Source organism: Trichomonas vaginalis, chromosome V (assembly GCF_026262505.1).
Source record: "Trichomonas vaginalis G3 chromosome V, whole genome shotgun sequence".
Lineage (NCBI taxonomy): Eukaryota > Parabasalia > Trichomonadida > Trichomonadidae > Trichomonas > Trichomonas vaginalis.
The window spans coordinates 18,625,126-18,640,231 of record NC_067207.1 but is presented as its reverse complement, the minus strand read 5'-3'; the positions used below and the strand labels follow the sequence as shown (position 1 = coordinate 18,640,231).

Sequence of the window (15,106 nt, the reverse complement as noted above, 5' to 3'; positions counted from 1 at the left end):
CTTTGCGGCTCTGACCCTTTGGGTCTGTTTTTTCACCTCATTCTCTCTTCGTTAATGTTGTCGTGACTTCTTCGTTAATGTTGTCGTGACTTCATTCTTCCTCTTTGAAGTTATCGAAATATTCTGTTATTTTTTCCTTTAACAATGGTAAGTCTTCTTTGAATGTAAGTATTGTGCAACCTTTGATGTCATAGTGTGTTTGAGGAAGAGTATTTTTGACAATTTCCTTTATTTGCTCATTCGGTGTCATTGAAATCGGTAAGTTTTCACGATAGAACCAGTTTCTGTCAGATTTGTAAATCTTAGCAAGGTCATAAAAGCTCTTGTTGTTTCTTCTGACTAAATGCAACATAACCATATCTCTGTCTTCTTCATTTTCCATCTCTTCAGCGTAAATCATATACTTATAACTCTTTTCCTTTCCTTTTGGTACTGAACGTGGTATTCTTTTCTGTATGCTTTTGTCTTTGGATTCAATGACTTCATCTTTTGCTTGAAGTTTCTTTTCCATCTCTCCACGTTCTGCTTTATATAGTTCATCTAACATCATGAAAATATAACAAGCATAACGAGGTGAAGCCCACATTGCTAGAGCATTTACTAAAAGTCTATGAACATAATAACCTTTCAAACCAGGAGCCAAATTCTTGCGATTTTCGTACGGAATCTCTTCCCTCGGTTTTCCGAGGGAAGCAATCATATGAGGAAATTCTTCTAAAAGTTCTTTTGTCTGTTGGTTTTCAAACCAATGATATGCTTGCTTTGTAGAACGAAGAGCGTTCATTATACTTTGCATTTGGTACATGTCATCTTTGACAGAACGAATGAGACGTAACTGTTTGTTATATTGTATGTACTCGTATTCTTCATTTATTGCTTCATGAACTATAACTGTTGTTGTGTTCTCTGATGTTGTCATTACTGTTCTTACATACAGGATAAAAAAATAAATAAAATAAAAACTAACTTTATTTTTTTTGAGATAAACACTATTTCTTCACAACATTAAATTTTATCCTGTATGAAATGACTTTAAAAAGATTATTGACTGACTTCGAATACTATCTCATTGACGCACTGACAGACCCTCAAAACTGTGTTGAAAGTTCTTTAAGCTTTAAGATTGAAGGTACGACGCATTTTGTCTTCACTTACGTATTGAAAGAATATGACCGTTATCATAACGAAGTGAATCAAACACTAATAAAATTTGTAGATAAAAAATTGGTTAACAATGAATATTTTAAACGTGAAGACCCAAACACTGCTGGAGATGATGAAGAATACAGACAAGTTATTGAAAAAAATAACGCAAGATTAGATGCAATAGAAAAGAAGTTTAATGAATGTCTTACAAACACGTATGAATATCTTATGCGGTGGGAAGCCAGATGGAAATAAATTTACGTCAAAAATAATGTTTAGGGTAGAAGGTTATATCTAACCTGATATCTAACCTCTTTTCTACCCTCATTATTTTATAACCGTTTTACATGGTAAACGTTATGAATTCGCGAGATTCTAAACAATTTAGTAGCTTCTATTTCTTCACGAAGGATATCAAAAGTTTTAACAATGCCGAAAGTTTCTTTATACTTCTTCTTGACGTCAGATAGAAGGAAATCGTCAGCAGTTGGATAGTTTTTATTAAGAAATGTCAACATATCCATTTTATCTTCTGCTGGTTTCTCTTCTTCTTTCTTTAAGTCAGCATAGTCGTTTCGCATTCTTTCTATCTCTTTGACGGAGTAGTTATATTTTCTCATTGCTGCTTTACATTTTGAACATTGTGGGTTCATTTTTGCGTTATATTCTGAAACCTTACCTGCTAAAATAACTAAAGCGTCAATGGTTTTCTTTAACTCAAAAGCTGCTGGTTTTATCTGTTCATGCATACTTTACCTCTTCTATCTTTATCTCTTATCTGCCATACACATTCAGCAACTAACGAAACAAAGTTGTCGTAGGTCTTAAATTCTTCAGATTTATATATGTCAGAGATGTTCTTATATACCATGTCGCAATCTTTGTCCATAACTTTATGGTTGCAATGAAAACCAAGGAATTCATAGTTTACCTTTCGTATGAACTTCTTTATTTCTACTGAGTCGGTTGTTTTTACTTCTATTTCATCGAATTCAGGAATAGTGAGCTTTTGTTGTTGGATTTCAGGCAATTTGGGTAAATGGTCAATAATGTCCTGCATTTCATAAAGATACTGTTCATTTGTTTCATCTTTCACACAACAGTCTAAATTACTTGTTAACAATTCCTGCTTTATCTTCTGGATTTTTGTTTCGAAAGTATATGAAGAAGGAATGAAGCTTTTCATCTCTACTAACATAGATGTTGGGTTCATGACTAACGAGTTTGGTGCTGTAGTTGTGGACAGAGTCCCGCCGTTCGTGGCTTGAATTGCTGTTGTGCCGATTGTTGAAATCATATCTTTACATACAAAATAAAAAAATAAATAAAAATAAAACTAACTTTATTTCTTCTGTCTTAAGGAAATTCATGAAAATTCATGAAAATTCATGAGGGTAGAAATCGGGTTAGAAAACAGGTTATATCTAACCTTCTACCCTAAAATATATTTTTGGGTCATTTACGCTCATTACGATGAAGAAATCATGACAAAACATATACGATGAAATCATGACAAAACATTAATAGATAAAATTCATGAAAATTCATGAAAATTCATGAAAATTCATGAAAATTCATGAGGGTAGAAATGAGGTTAGAAAACAGGTTATATCTAACCTTCTACCCTAAACATTATTTTTACTGAATTCAATAAAAATAAATGGTTCATTTACTCACAATATTTTTGTACAAAACGACCCCAAACTTTTAACTTCTTTTCTGCAGCTTCAAATGCTATCTTAGCGAGTTCATATTCTCTAAATTCTCTCTTTAAATCTTCTTGTTCCCATTGGTCTAGTTCGTATGGAGAATCTCTATAACCATAACATATCTCACGTTCATGTTCTAATTGTTTTTCGCACATTTTTCCAACTTCTTCTTCAAACAAAGATTTAGCATTCTCTACTGTATCTTCGAGTTCTTCTTCATCTAATTTCTCATGAACTTTCTTATCTATGGAGTCCATAATATCTTTGACATAAAATGCATACTTTACAGAGCACCATTCAGCAACAAAATGAACGAGGTCAGCATGTATGTAAATACCTTTGAATTCATTCATAACGCCCTTAGTAAGCTCATAAAATGCTTGTTTTGAGGTTGAGCCACTTTTGGCTCGACCGTATTCTTTCAACCAAAACTCAAGAATTTCCTGCATTTTAGCACTATTGAGAAATCTGTTTAAATGGTTTAACTTTCCTGCTTCTCTTGCCATCTTTGTTGCATTAATGTAACCATCCTTGTCTCTACGTAAGACTTCAATACCGTTATAAGTGCCTTTTGTGAATGTTTCACCATTAGATTTGTTCGTGAATGTTTTTGCTTCGACTGACATTTCTGTTCTTACATACAAAATAAAAAAATAAATAAAAATAAAACTAACTTTATTTTTTCTATCTTAAGGAAATTCACGAAAATTCAAGAGGTGAAAAAACAGGTGAGAAAACAGGTGAGATCTAACCTCTTCACCTAAATTATATTTTTGTCTGATTTACATCTAATGAAAAAGTTTAGAAGAATTTTCTTATTCTTTCTGGCATATTTTTGTCTTTCCAGTACTCCCGCTCTAATGGTCCCAGATGTGTTGGCTTCGACTCTCTCAAGTTCTTAGATGGTATAACATCTTCAACGCCTCCTTCATATCTTACTTTATAAGTGTCATCGTTTATGTTGTAGTCAAGTATTTCAATAACCACTCCTCGCTTTGCTTCGTCAATGGTTTCAGCAAGTTTGCCATTACTACTTTCAACTAATTTATGACGAGGGTAAAATGCTATGGAGTCGTCAGCAGCTTTTATAAGATATCCATTACCTTGCGTAGAGTCTACGATATAATAATTTCGACTTAACCTTAAACGTTTCTTTGTCAATGGTTTGTCGTCAAGACTACACGAACTTTTGTACCAGGAATGAGTGTAATTGTGTTGAATTTCTGATATTTTTGGTTTGGCTTGTTTCTTTTGTATATACTTTTCTTCTTGTTGTTGTGTCATTGAATTTGGTGTATGTCCTGTTGTAGAATGTGTTGAGGAATTATATACTTCGAGAAAATGTTTCATTGTTTCTTCGGTAAAGTCTCGCTCTTGGTTTAAATCTCTGAGAGTCCTTATGAAGCGGTTTATGATACCGAGTATGTTATGGTTATGGTCTTCAGTAGTGTAGTGAGTTATGTTATGCTTAATGAGAAATTCTGTGATTTCGTTGCTGAGGTATGCACTGTCTTGGTCTGATGTTAAAGTACTTGGGTTATGTTCTGCTACAAACTTTTGTAAAACTCTTAACACTTCACGAGTTCCTTTATTTTTCATTGGATATGCATATGCTTTACGAGTGTTAACATTTATGAAGATGAGGAATGGTTTATGACCACATTTTCTGCTTTGAATGAGAGTGTCAAATTGGTATGCGTCAGGAGTGTTGGAGTAAATTGGTAAAAAGTAGTCGTAAGGGTTTATTTTTGTTTGATGTACAACATTTTTTGTCAAAGAACCTTTTCACTTCAGCTCTGTTAGTAAATCCCCGACTCTTTGCAGCTTCATTGAACTTCTTAAATGACCTCCATGGATGTTGTTCGAATACTTCTTTCAAACTCATTTATGTAAAGTTAAAGATTTTAACCAACTCGTATCCAAGCGTGCATTGTTATATAAGGAGGCATATAATCTTTTCCATTACCTGCTGGGTCTGTAATACCAGCTACAACATGTGTATGATTTCCTGCAGTTCCACAGAAAATACCTGTGCTTGAATCTACTGGGTCAGTTGAAATATCATATCTATGCATTCCCTGTCTATCCGAACCCGCTGCAAGATTTGTATAACCTCTTTTTGTTATTGAATGTGAATGGTTTCCTTCCACAGATGTTCTTCCACTGAACCTATGCATATGTGAAGGAAGGTTTTCAATACCTATTTTCTTTGAACCTCCCATCTTCATTGACTGTGTATTAGTGTAGAATGGAAAACTGTCAACTATTTCATACCATCTACCACCAAATAAAGTGTTTGGATTTATTGGATTCATAGACGTATAAACAGCTCCTATAGGATATATTAAATCATATATGCTCATAACTCTATAAACATATTCTAAAGAACTTATGTCATTAAATACCATTTGGAATGTATCTCCGGATGAAATGTTGCATTTGTTTCCACTTTTATAATGTAATTTAGTTCAATAGAATTATCCAAGAAAAATTCAAAAGTATCTGGTTGAAGACCTCTAACAAATTCAAATGGAGTTGATGGTTCACCATTTATAATTTCTGTTGTAAATGTCATTGTATCTGGTTTCGAAAATTTCTTTGTTAGTTCTGCATCCACATAAGTTTTGTCAGCTTTCTTATCTAACATTGCTGGTAGTTCATATGCTTCAAAGTTTCTGGCATGATCTTCGGTATTCCTGCAACTCTTATCTAAATTGTTAAGAGTATCTTTTACGCTTGTACTTGGATTTTCTAATGGTGCATTTGAACCCAAATCAAAGTTCAAGATAATGTCGTCTGCTCTAACAGTAGTGAAGGATTTATGTGTATGGTTCTTGTCAGCTTTCTTATCTAACATTGCTGGTAGTTCATATGCTTCAAAGTTTCTGGCATGATCTTCGGTATTCCTGCAACTCTTATCTAAATTGTTAAGAGTATCTTTTACGCTTGTACTTGGATTTTCTAATGGTGCATTTGAACCCAAATCAAAGTTCAAGATAATGTCGTCTGCTCTAACAGTAGTGAAGGATTCGTTTGTATGGTTCTTGTCGGCTTTACTGTCTAATGTAGCTTGAAGTTCATTTATATCGGAGATGTTGTGTTTATGAGATTTCAAAACTTTGTTCATTGCTTCGAGTTCAACTTTGTCAGCTTTACTTTTAATAGCATCTTCAAACGTTATTTTTGACTTAACTCTCAAAGTAAATCTTGGTTCAACTAATACACCGTTAACATTGAAAGTAGAGGCATAAATTTCATCGTTATAACCAAATGCTTCTGGTGCTTTAGCTACATCATACTGTACAGTACAGCTTATGTCATAACCTTTAGCACGAATGTATTTATATCTTCTTTCATTAACATTTTTTGTCTTCGCTTCATCACTTCGTGTTAAATATCCATGGTAGTCCGTTATAATCTGTTCGTCTGAAGTTATATAATGAACGTGGTTTTTATCTGCTTTTTCGGCTAATTTCTCATTAACATCATTCACTTCTAATTCAACTCTTCCGCCAGAACTCTTATTATCATTAATCTTTTTCATTAATTCGGTAATTACGTCATAAAGACTATATTCTGTTTTCGGTTTTGTAAATAATGAGTCAAAATTTCTTTTCATCATTACATCGCTGACATTAATGATATCACCAATTCCTTTTTCATTTATTCTCTTCATTAGTTCTGCAATAATGACGAATATATAATCTGTTAATTTATTCTCTTCATCGAGGGTTATAGAATGATTTGAAATCGAATCATTAACTCCTCTAAATAAATCAATAACTTCAGGATACACGTTTTTAATGTCTTGAATAACCCGACCAGTATCTTCGCCACTATGTGGCTCTGAGCCCGTTGGGCTCTGTTGTTCATGTTCTTCGTTCCCGTCGTTACGTGGTTTTATATCTCTAACCATCATCAACGCAGCCATAACCGGAGGGTTTGTTGCTATCTGTTCGAAAATCCGTCCGTTATGTATGGTATATCTAAATAATTTCTTTGTGTTTGTTAAAACATTTGAAACAAGTCTTTTAAAACCATCTACAAAATTTCCTGTTTCACCTAATGTTCTTGCAGCATTTACAAGCTCACCCATTCCCGCTTTTGACCCCAAAAACGTCCATATTGCATTTATTTCACTCTGTATAGTTGTCCATTCAGCGAAACTAACACCCGCATTCGCTAAGCTGAAAATGAAACTCAGTGGATCGAACTTAATTCCGCCTTCTTTTTCAATTTCAACGAACTCACTAACATGAGATTTTAAGTATTCTTTCGTTAAAATTGTTTTCCCCGATGTTATGTCATTAACGAAACTATCACCGTCAAAAGTTAACGAATTCAATTTCGTCGTTGATGCTTTTATTTCATACACCGCTTTATCAATAGTTTTTGGCTCACCTTCTTTAGAAGCATATGAAACATTAATGAATGAATTATATGTATTCGTGAATGAGTTAAAATCAATGATTTTCATTAATGACGCCTTTAATGATTCATTAACTGTTGAATCCCTTAAAACAATTACTGAACTGTCCTTTATGAAAGGTACACTGCAAACTGTCGAGTTTGGATCAAATGCTGTAGTTGGTGCAGGAATATTAATGATATAAGTCATTAAATCATTAAGTGACGTAAATAATGTTGTCGTTTTTGATTTAATTTCTTTAGCATCTGTTATATATGGTAATTTTATTTCTGTAGTTTCTGAATTAAAGATATTCGCTAAAATGTTTTGTAAACTGTTTTGAACAGCTGTGTAAACCGTTGAATTCGGAACTCTTACAATTTCACCATCCTTAATAAAAGGCATTGTACATGACGTAGTGCTTGGGTCAAATCTTTCGGGATTATAATTCAACATATATTCTAACGCTTCATGAACAGACTTATATACTGTTGTGTCGTTCTTCATGACAACTTCACCATTTACAATGAATGGCATAGTGCATGGAGTTAAAATGGGGTCAAACTTTTCATAGTCCTTCCATGTTATGTATTTCTCGGTATTTCCATCAGAAATAACAATATATTTGTCAGTAAGTGTGAGAGAGTATTGACCAAAATATAAACGTTTAGCTCTGTCAGCTTCATACGAATATGCAGCAATAGTCATATTTTAATGAGAATAAAATGTTGTTCTATTTGCAAAGTACAGACCCAAACGAATACGGGACAGTAAAACTACAAACAAACTTAGGTCTACAGAATGAGCCACTTGCATTCAGAATGGTTGACTTCAATACTATCGCAACTTTTGTCATAACAGATGAAACAGATTTCATGGAGTTTGAAATAGATGGAAAGAAGCACGAAATAAGATTTCACAATAATGTAGAATATAAGATGGAAACATTAGCTGGAGTGTTAAATGCGCTCATAAATACTACAATAAACAAGGAGAACGAAGAAAACTTAATGAATGTTAAACTTATTGCAGGAGTTTTGAAGTTCAGTTATGCGAAGGAGTTTAAGATAACACGAATGAGTCATAGAGTTCAATTGCTTCTGGGTGCATACCATATGACATTTCCTTTGAAAAGTGTTGACAAAACGATTGAGATGAAATCTGTTCCATACGTATGTTATGGCAATTGTTTATACATTGAGTCTAAAATAGCTAATGTCACAGGCATTTCAGGAGTTAATAGTAAAGGTTCAGTAGAATATAAATCCTTCTGTTATGCAGTCAATTCAATGTTCATTCCAAACGTTCCTGTCATAGCAACTCATTTAGGTAAATGGGTTCGCATTAGTCCTCATAATTTGAAAGACATGCAATTCAGACTAGTTGACTTTCAGGGCGAGCCTGTAGAACTGAAGGCACCAGTGCGAATGACTGTTGAAGTTGACTTTTTAGAAAATATTAAATGCAACAGCTTACAAGAGAACTCAGAGCTAAAAATATAAAGTATGAATGTTATGTATTAGGTCATGAACTTTGGTTATTGCTGTTTGATGAAACAAATGAGTTAGTTATGTCAGTCAAGAGAACAGAAAAAGGCGTCAAAGGCGCCGAGCGCAAAGCGCTATATTGTGATGATATGCTATTAAATCATATCCTTAGCGAGCTTGTATTTTCCAGGTTGAAATTATATCCCATTTGGTGCTGAACCATAAAGCTAAATAGGTTCGGGTCAGTATTTCCTTCCTTGAACTTTCTAATAGCTTCTTTATATCTGTCACTAAAGTCAAGAGTATCTGGGTAACCATAGTCTTCCTTAAGCATTTTTAAGAATTCTTGGTTTCCTTGTTCTCTACTTCTTTTATGTCCTTGCTCTGTTTGTGGTTGTTGCTGTGCAGTGTTTTGAACTGTTGGTTGTGGTGCAGTGTTTTTGAACTGTTGGTTGTGGTGCAGTGTTTTGAACTGTTGGTTGTGGTGCAGTGTTTTTAACTGTGGTTTGTGCAGTGTTTTGAACTGTTGGTTGTTGTGTTGGTTGTTGTGTTGGTTTTGGTGCATGCCTGTGTCTGTGTCCATGTGACGATGTAAATGTTTTAGGTAGTCCTGGTGCAGTGCTTCTCTTGGAGGGTTTGGTGGTATATAAGTTCCACCAGCTGGCACATATGTTCCATCTGCAGCATAATGTCCTACCTGACTTTTCGTTTTTAAGAAAGCATTTACTAGGTCTGTTTTGGTCTGTTGTAACTCTTTTTCTTGACTTTCCACAACAGTTGCTCTAACGGCGTCATAGGCACTTTGAACTGCCTGTCTCGTTGCTGCATCTGTTATTTTCGTCATATTTTGTGCTACTTCTCTTAACTCGTTGTCGAAACCTTCAGACTTCAGTTTCTTTCCAGATGAGAAGTCGTTCACTAGTTTCACCTTACTATGAAGAGCTTCGAAGGCGTTCTTAAAGTCAGCATTCATTAAAGCTTCATTTGAACTGTCTTCATCCGCTTGTATTTTTGTCCTTATTGACCCTATAAGTTGGGCTGCTTTGGCGTGGCTTGGGCATCTAACCAGTCATTATTAGCTTTTATATATTCTGCGCTTTTCATTGCCTTTTGCATGGCTGCGTCGTTATTTTTACTTTCTTGTGCTAAGTTTTCATACTGTACGGTTTGGTTTTGCAACTGTAAAAGTTTTTCTGCCTTTACATTTGCTTCAACTTCTTTTTTATACTCATCGCTACCATATATGTCTTCAGGGCTTTTTGTTTTATTTCTTCATCTTTCAGTACTTTATATTGAGTAGTATGGTTTTTCAAATTTATAACATCTTGTTCCATTTTTGCTACTTCTGCTGCTTTTTCTGACACTTTTTTCGCATATTCCTCTGTACTTAGTTCTTTCAGTTGTTCTTCTTTCTTCTTTTTTCTTACGTTTAACTCATTGAGTTTCTTTGTGTGTCTGTCATATTCTTGTTCTTTTCGTTTTCGCTTATTTGTTTCTGTATGTCTATGTTTGACTTTTTGACATCTGTTATTTGATTTTTGAGTGAACTCAAATTCATTTGACTTTGAGGGTTATAAGCTGTTCCGTCTGCAGCTCCACCATAGCCTGCCATTTCGCTAAAAGTGCCGCTCTTAAACCTCCACTCTGTGCACCAATAACTCGGTTTAAAAGCATAGGGTTGCTTGACATTTGTTGCAACATAGTGGGTCATTCATCATTGTTGTTGCAACTGTTGTTGTGGTGTCAGTTTTACTATTGGATGTTTCAATGCTCCCTTCCTCTTACGTATATTCTTACGTAGCTTACGTGGCATTTTAAGTGAAGTAAAAAACGGTTTTTGACAGATGTTTATATGACACTTTTTGTTCAGCACAAAAAACTACTCGGTCAAAGTGTTGTCAGTTTTGTAAAATAACCGTCCTATCTTGTTTTAAAAGGGGGAAAGGCTTCTCAAAGTATACTTCCTTGGAACGCCTGTAACTTTTCCTGTAGCGACGATAGACCCTTACTTGTCCGGACAAAGTTATACTATTTTGAGTGCTCTACAAAAAAGTCAACGGCTGGTCGGCTGGGGTTCGGTCCTCCTCTTGGGTCTTGGGAAAAACTTTTTATGGGCTAGAGGGCACGAAGTGCCTGGAAGGCCATCCCAAGAAAAAAAAAACTTCATTTATACTAAACATCTTCAGGGCTAGAGGGCACGAAGTGCCTGGAGGCCCCACTACCCTTTTTTTTTTTTTTTTTTTTTTTTAGAAACAATTTATCTTAATAATTCTAAAATCATTATAATTGAAAATGGAGCCTTTAATTAATGCGAAAAACTGAAATACATTTATTTTTCAAAAGTCAATGGGCTTAATTTAAACTTTTTTGATTCAAAAGCTGACCATTTGTCTCTAATTGAGATAACAGATATAAAAACAGTTTATTTAACACCAAACAATTGGGCTGATCTTATACAAATTTATCGTAGTTATGATGTGTTAAATATTGTCTACCCAGAATTGTTTGCATTTGGATTCGGAGAACCAATTGAAATTGATTCAAAAGAAATTAATTTTTATGCTTTTAATCAGTTTTATTTAAAGTCAAAACTATTCCAAAAATGTTTGCAACTTAAAAAAATTGTAATTAAAATCCAACCACCAATCGTAATACCTGATAATTTCGAATCATTGATATTCTTTGGCACAAGTGTATTTCCAGATAGTCCAAACTTAAATTGTATAGTTATGGAAGCAAATAATATTGTGTTAAGGAGAAAGGGACAGACTAGCCCATTGTCACTTTTTAATTTAGCAAATGAACGCTTATGGAGTGGAGTTTTTGGGTAAATCTGATTTGCTTATAAATGAAATAAAATCAAAAGAAACCATATTGGCATTATATTATGCAAAAATAAATGATCTTACTTAGTACTTTTAAAGTTAATTTCAGAAAAAATTTGACACAATGGTATCCGGCACATACAAGTGGTGTACAACCAAAATATAAGTTGGTTTAAACATATATTGCTATATCTCATGATCTTACTTAGTACTTTTAAAGTTAATTTCAGAAAAATTTGACACAATGGTATCCGGCACATACAAGTGGTGTACAACCAAATCTTCGACTCGATGAACTTGTCATCGAGTTATATTCCAGTGTTGTTCCTTCATTCCTGATTAAGTTGCAAATTAAAGGTCTGGATTCAGAGAGAAGTGTTAAAGTTATCAAAAAAGTCACAAGAGATTTCGAAGAAATGACACAATTTAAAAAAGTCGAATGCATCAGTATGCTTGAAGCTGTTCAGAAAGGTCTGAAAAATGATACACTTGATCCCAACATTGTTTACTCAACATTAAAAATATTATTGCAAAGAAAACATTTGATTTAATAAACATTTAATTTATTATAATTAATTTTTTATTACAGTATAGTAAAAAATGCTATAAATAAATTATTATATTTTATTAAAATGTGACTTTTAATAGTAAGTGAATAAAATAAATCAGGAATTGGGAAAGAAATAAGGTTAATTAAAAATAATGAAAATTACAAGTTTAAGGTTAATGAAAAAGTGACAATGGGCGAGTTTGTCCCCCACTCTTGTGTTAAGTGATTCTTTTTCAAATTGTCCAAATTTAACTCTTTTAGTACTTAATAATTGCTCAAATATTAATGGTTTGGAACAACTATTAATAGAAAATTCTCAAAGTAGCATTGATTTGGATACTATTGGATTAAATTATTCTTCCGAAAATTCAACCTTAGTTTTTGTAAACAGAAACCTCGATTTGAATACTTTACAAGATAAAACTATAACAGCCAAAGAAATCATTTTCAAAGCTGCCCAAGAAGGCACTCTTAACAAAATATCAAATTGGAATGTATCAAGAATCACATTTGGAAACTGTATAAATAAAGTGACAGCAAATGCAATCAACAATTGAGCAAATTTGAATTATATAGCCTTTAACTCTTCAAATATAGAGTTTCAAAAAGATTCGATAATTAATTGTCCTAATTTATATGATGTTATTTTGCCTCAATATGGTGAAATTATTATCGAAGATGGTGCATTTCAAGGAATCCCTGTTAAAAAGTTGAATATTTCTGACAATTGTCAAGTAAACTTGTCAAAATTAGTTACATCACTTCCTTCAATTGAATCATTAAATGTTTCAAAGACAGATAATTATTATATTACTGATCAAACTATTCCAGATGATCAAGTTTATCATGAAAATGCAACATATGTATCAAAGGCTCTTAACACTGATATTGTTAATAATTTAAAGATTGGAAAATTAATATTTTTATTGGGTGATTCATCAAACTTACGGATTACCAGTCAATGCATTAATGAAATCGTGTTTTACAATAATTTATCTCATATTAATACAGAAGCTTTTAAAGACATGGCAAATTTAACAAAAGTAACATTTGCAGATTATCCATTAACAATAGATTCATCAGCGTTCGTTAATTGTAACAATTTATCAATTGAATTTCCAAAAACATCATTTGTCGATGTTAGTGTTAATTCTTTCAAAGGCTGTACAATAGAAAGTCTGTCGATCGGAAATAATACAAATCTTGATATCGAATCATTCATTAAGAGTATGGGTAGCTCTCTCAAAGCAATTGATATTAAGAATTCTGATCATTTCATCTCAGATTTGTCCGAAATAACTAATTCTCTTAGAAATATCACTCTGATTTCATCTGAAATTTCTTTTGAACAAATCGCAAATAAAGCAGAAATGAAGAATCTTCAAATTCTTAAAATTCTGATGAATCTCAATTCAACCATCTCATCATTCACATTCAATAATTGGAAGATTGAAACATTAGATTTGAGTGAAACTGTTGTTGAAACGATCAGTCCAGAAGCTTTTTATAATTGCAAAAATTTGAAAGAATTGAAATTACCAAATACACTTAAAACAATTAGTGAAAATTCGTTTGTTGGTATTGCAATTGAGTCATTTAATGTATCAAATAATTATAGTTTATCTATCTCTAGTTTCAAAGATTGCAAATCATTATCTAAAATTTATTTAGATTCTAACTTCGAAAACTTTTCAATTGGATACTTCATTGGATGTAACATTCAAAATGTCATCTTAAATTCAGGATCATTAGATAACTATTTCTTCAGAAATAGCAAACTTTATATGAATCTAACACAGAGGTCGGTTTCAACTAAGAGATCAATCAAAGAAATCAATAAAAATGAAGAACTTTTGTTTGTTCCTCCGAATGACAAAAACATAATTCTCAATTCATCTTATGACAAATACGCTTTCTCATATGTCAATGATTACAGCATGCTTGTTGATCCATCAACATTCAACTTCGATGAATTCATTAAGACATGTGACAATAATCAAAAAGGAACTATCCTCACTACATCCGAAGTTAAAAATTACAACACAAGCTATTTCGACTGCACAGGAACTGAATGCAAATTTGATTGCAGTGGAAAACTAACTCCTAAGAGAATTCCTCCTATTATTTTACCAATTTCATCTTCTTCATCTAGTTCATCATCTGTTTCAAATAATAATCAAGAGTCAAGTTCTGTTGTCACAACAGTCTTTGAAGATGGAAAAGTTATGCAACAATCTAAATCATCAACATCAACGAAGACAGAATCAGCCATATACACTAACAGTACGATTGCATCAGTTATCATTTCTCAAGACGAGAGTGGTGTTGCATCTATGTCAACAACATATGTTAACACTATTATTTACACATACATCATCACCGACACCAACACTGAGACTATTGTTTGGGTTGCATTTAGTGATGACAATTCAACAACTAAATCTGCAGTCAGCATTGGCAAAATCATTGGCTTAGTTTGCGGTGCTATTGCTATTGTTTTTATCTTAGCATTTATGGGTGTTTATTTGTATCGACGTACTAAAGATGATCCAGATAAAGCAGACAAAGAAAGTAGTGACAGTTGGCTCAACGAAGACATTGGTCATGTTGTTTCTCTTCCAGAAGAAAATGAAAATCAATTCCTTGAAGTAGTAATGAGCCACAAGGATTCCAGCGAAGGAACCATTACGACGGCCGAATTAAATGGCATTGTTGTTGATAACCAATCGAACTCAAATGATTCAGATATTGTATATACAGAAATTTGATGCTAATTGTTATAAATCGAATAAACATTTAAAATGAAAAAATGAATAAATTATTTTAGATGTAATGATATTCTGTAGAATAGCTCAAAATGTGTATCTTAATTCATTAAACCTTGAACTTTCCTAAAATATTAGAATGAATAATTGCATTTCAAAAGAATAGTAAAACTTATATCTCTGGAAGCATAAGAAATAGTTGTGCAATTTCCATCT

At 33.0% G+C, this 15,106-nt stretch overlaps 7 protein-coding genes and 2 pseudogenes across 9 annotated transcripts, besides 3 other annotated features; 2 read left to right on the top strand and 7 right to left on the bottom strand.

The window, feature by feature from the left end:
• Positions 1-8,765: part of a mobile genetic element that runs on past the window's edge.
• Positions 1-10,998: part of a mobile genetic element that runs on past the window's edge.
• On the bottom strand, positions 181-919 carry TVAGG3_0360820 (KilA, N-terminal/APSES-type HTH, DNA-binding family; the record flags this gene model as incomplete). Its single annotated transcript, XM_051231431.1, has 1 exon — positions 181-919. A coding segment is annotated over one exon (739 nt), but the record flags the coding sequence as incomplete, so codon positions are not given.
• On the bottom strand, positions 1,528-2,359 carry TVAGG3_0360810 (annotated as a pseudogene). The gene has a single exon. A coding segment is annotated over exon 1 (832 nt).
• TVAGG3_0360800 (uncharacterized protein) lies at positions 2,816-3,481 on the bottom strand (the record flags this gene model as incomplete). The annotated part of the gene is made up of 1 exon (XM_051231430.1): positions 2,816-3,481. One exon carries the CDS (start codon positions 3,479-3,481, stop codon positions 2,816-2,818), a length of 666 nt encoding a protein of 221 aa, XP_051101160.1.
• Positions 4,760-5,170, bottom strand: TVAGG3_0360790 (ATP binding; the record flags this gene model as incomplete). Its single annotated transcript, XM_051231429.1, has 1 exon — positions 4,760-5,170. The coding sequence occupies one exon, from the start codon at positions 5,168-5,170 to the stop codon at positions 4,760-4,762; it is 411 nt and encodes a 136-aa protein (XP_051101159.1).
• On the bottom strand, positions 5,492-6,531 carry TVAGG3_0360780 (keratin-associated protein family; the record flags this gene model as incomplete). Its single annotated transcript, XM_051231428.1, has 1 exon — positions 5,492-6,531. A coding segment is annotated over one exon (1,040 nt), but the record flags the coding sequence as incomplete, so codon positions are not given.
• On the bottom strand, positions 6,996-7,971 carry TVAGG3_0360770 (organellar and viral DNA polymerase type B; the record flags this gene model as incomplete). Its single annotated transcript, XM_051231427.1, has 1 exon — positions 6,996-7,971. A coding segment is annotated over one exon (976 nt), but the record flags the coding sequence as incomplete, so codon positions are not given.
• On the top strand, positions 7,989-8,765 carry TVAGG3_0360760 (uncharacterized protein; the record flags this gene model as incomplete). Its single annotated transcript, XM_051231426.1, has 1 exon — positions 7,989-8,765. The coding sequence occupies one exon, from the start codon at positions 7,989-7,991 to the stop codon at positions 8,763-8,765; it is 777 nt and encodes a 258-aa protein (XP_051101156.1).
• TVAGG3_0360740 lies at positions 9,731-10,563 on the bottom strand (annotated as a pseudogene). Its single transcript has one exon. A coding segment is annotated over exon 1 (833 nt).
• A 507-nt stretch (positions 10,999-11,505) lies between the features above and the next one.
• Positions 11,506-12,338: a mobile genetic element.
• An 812-nt stretch (positions 12,339-13,150) lies between these two features.
• On the top strand, positions 13,151-14,893 carry TVAGG3_0360710 (ribonuclease inhibitor domain-containing protein; the record flags this gene model as incomplete). The annotated part of the gene is made up of 1 exon (XM_001308178.1): positions 13,151-14,893. The coding sequence occupies one exon, from the start codon at positions 13,151-13,153 to the stop codon at positions 14,891-14,893; it is 1,743 nt and encodes a 580-aa protein (XP_001308179.1).
• Positions 14,894-15,106: the final 213 nt, after the last annotated feature.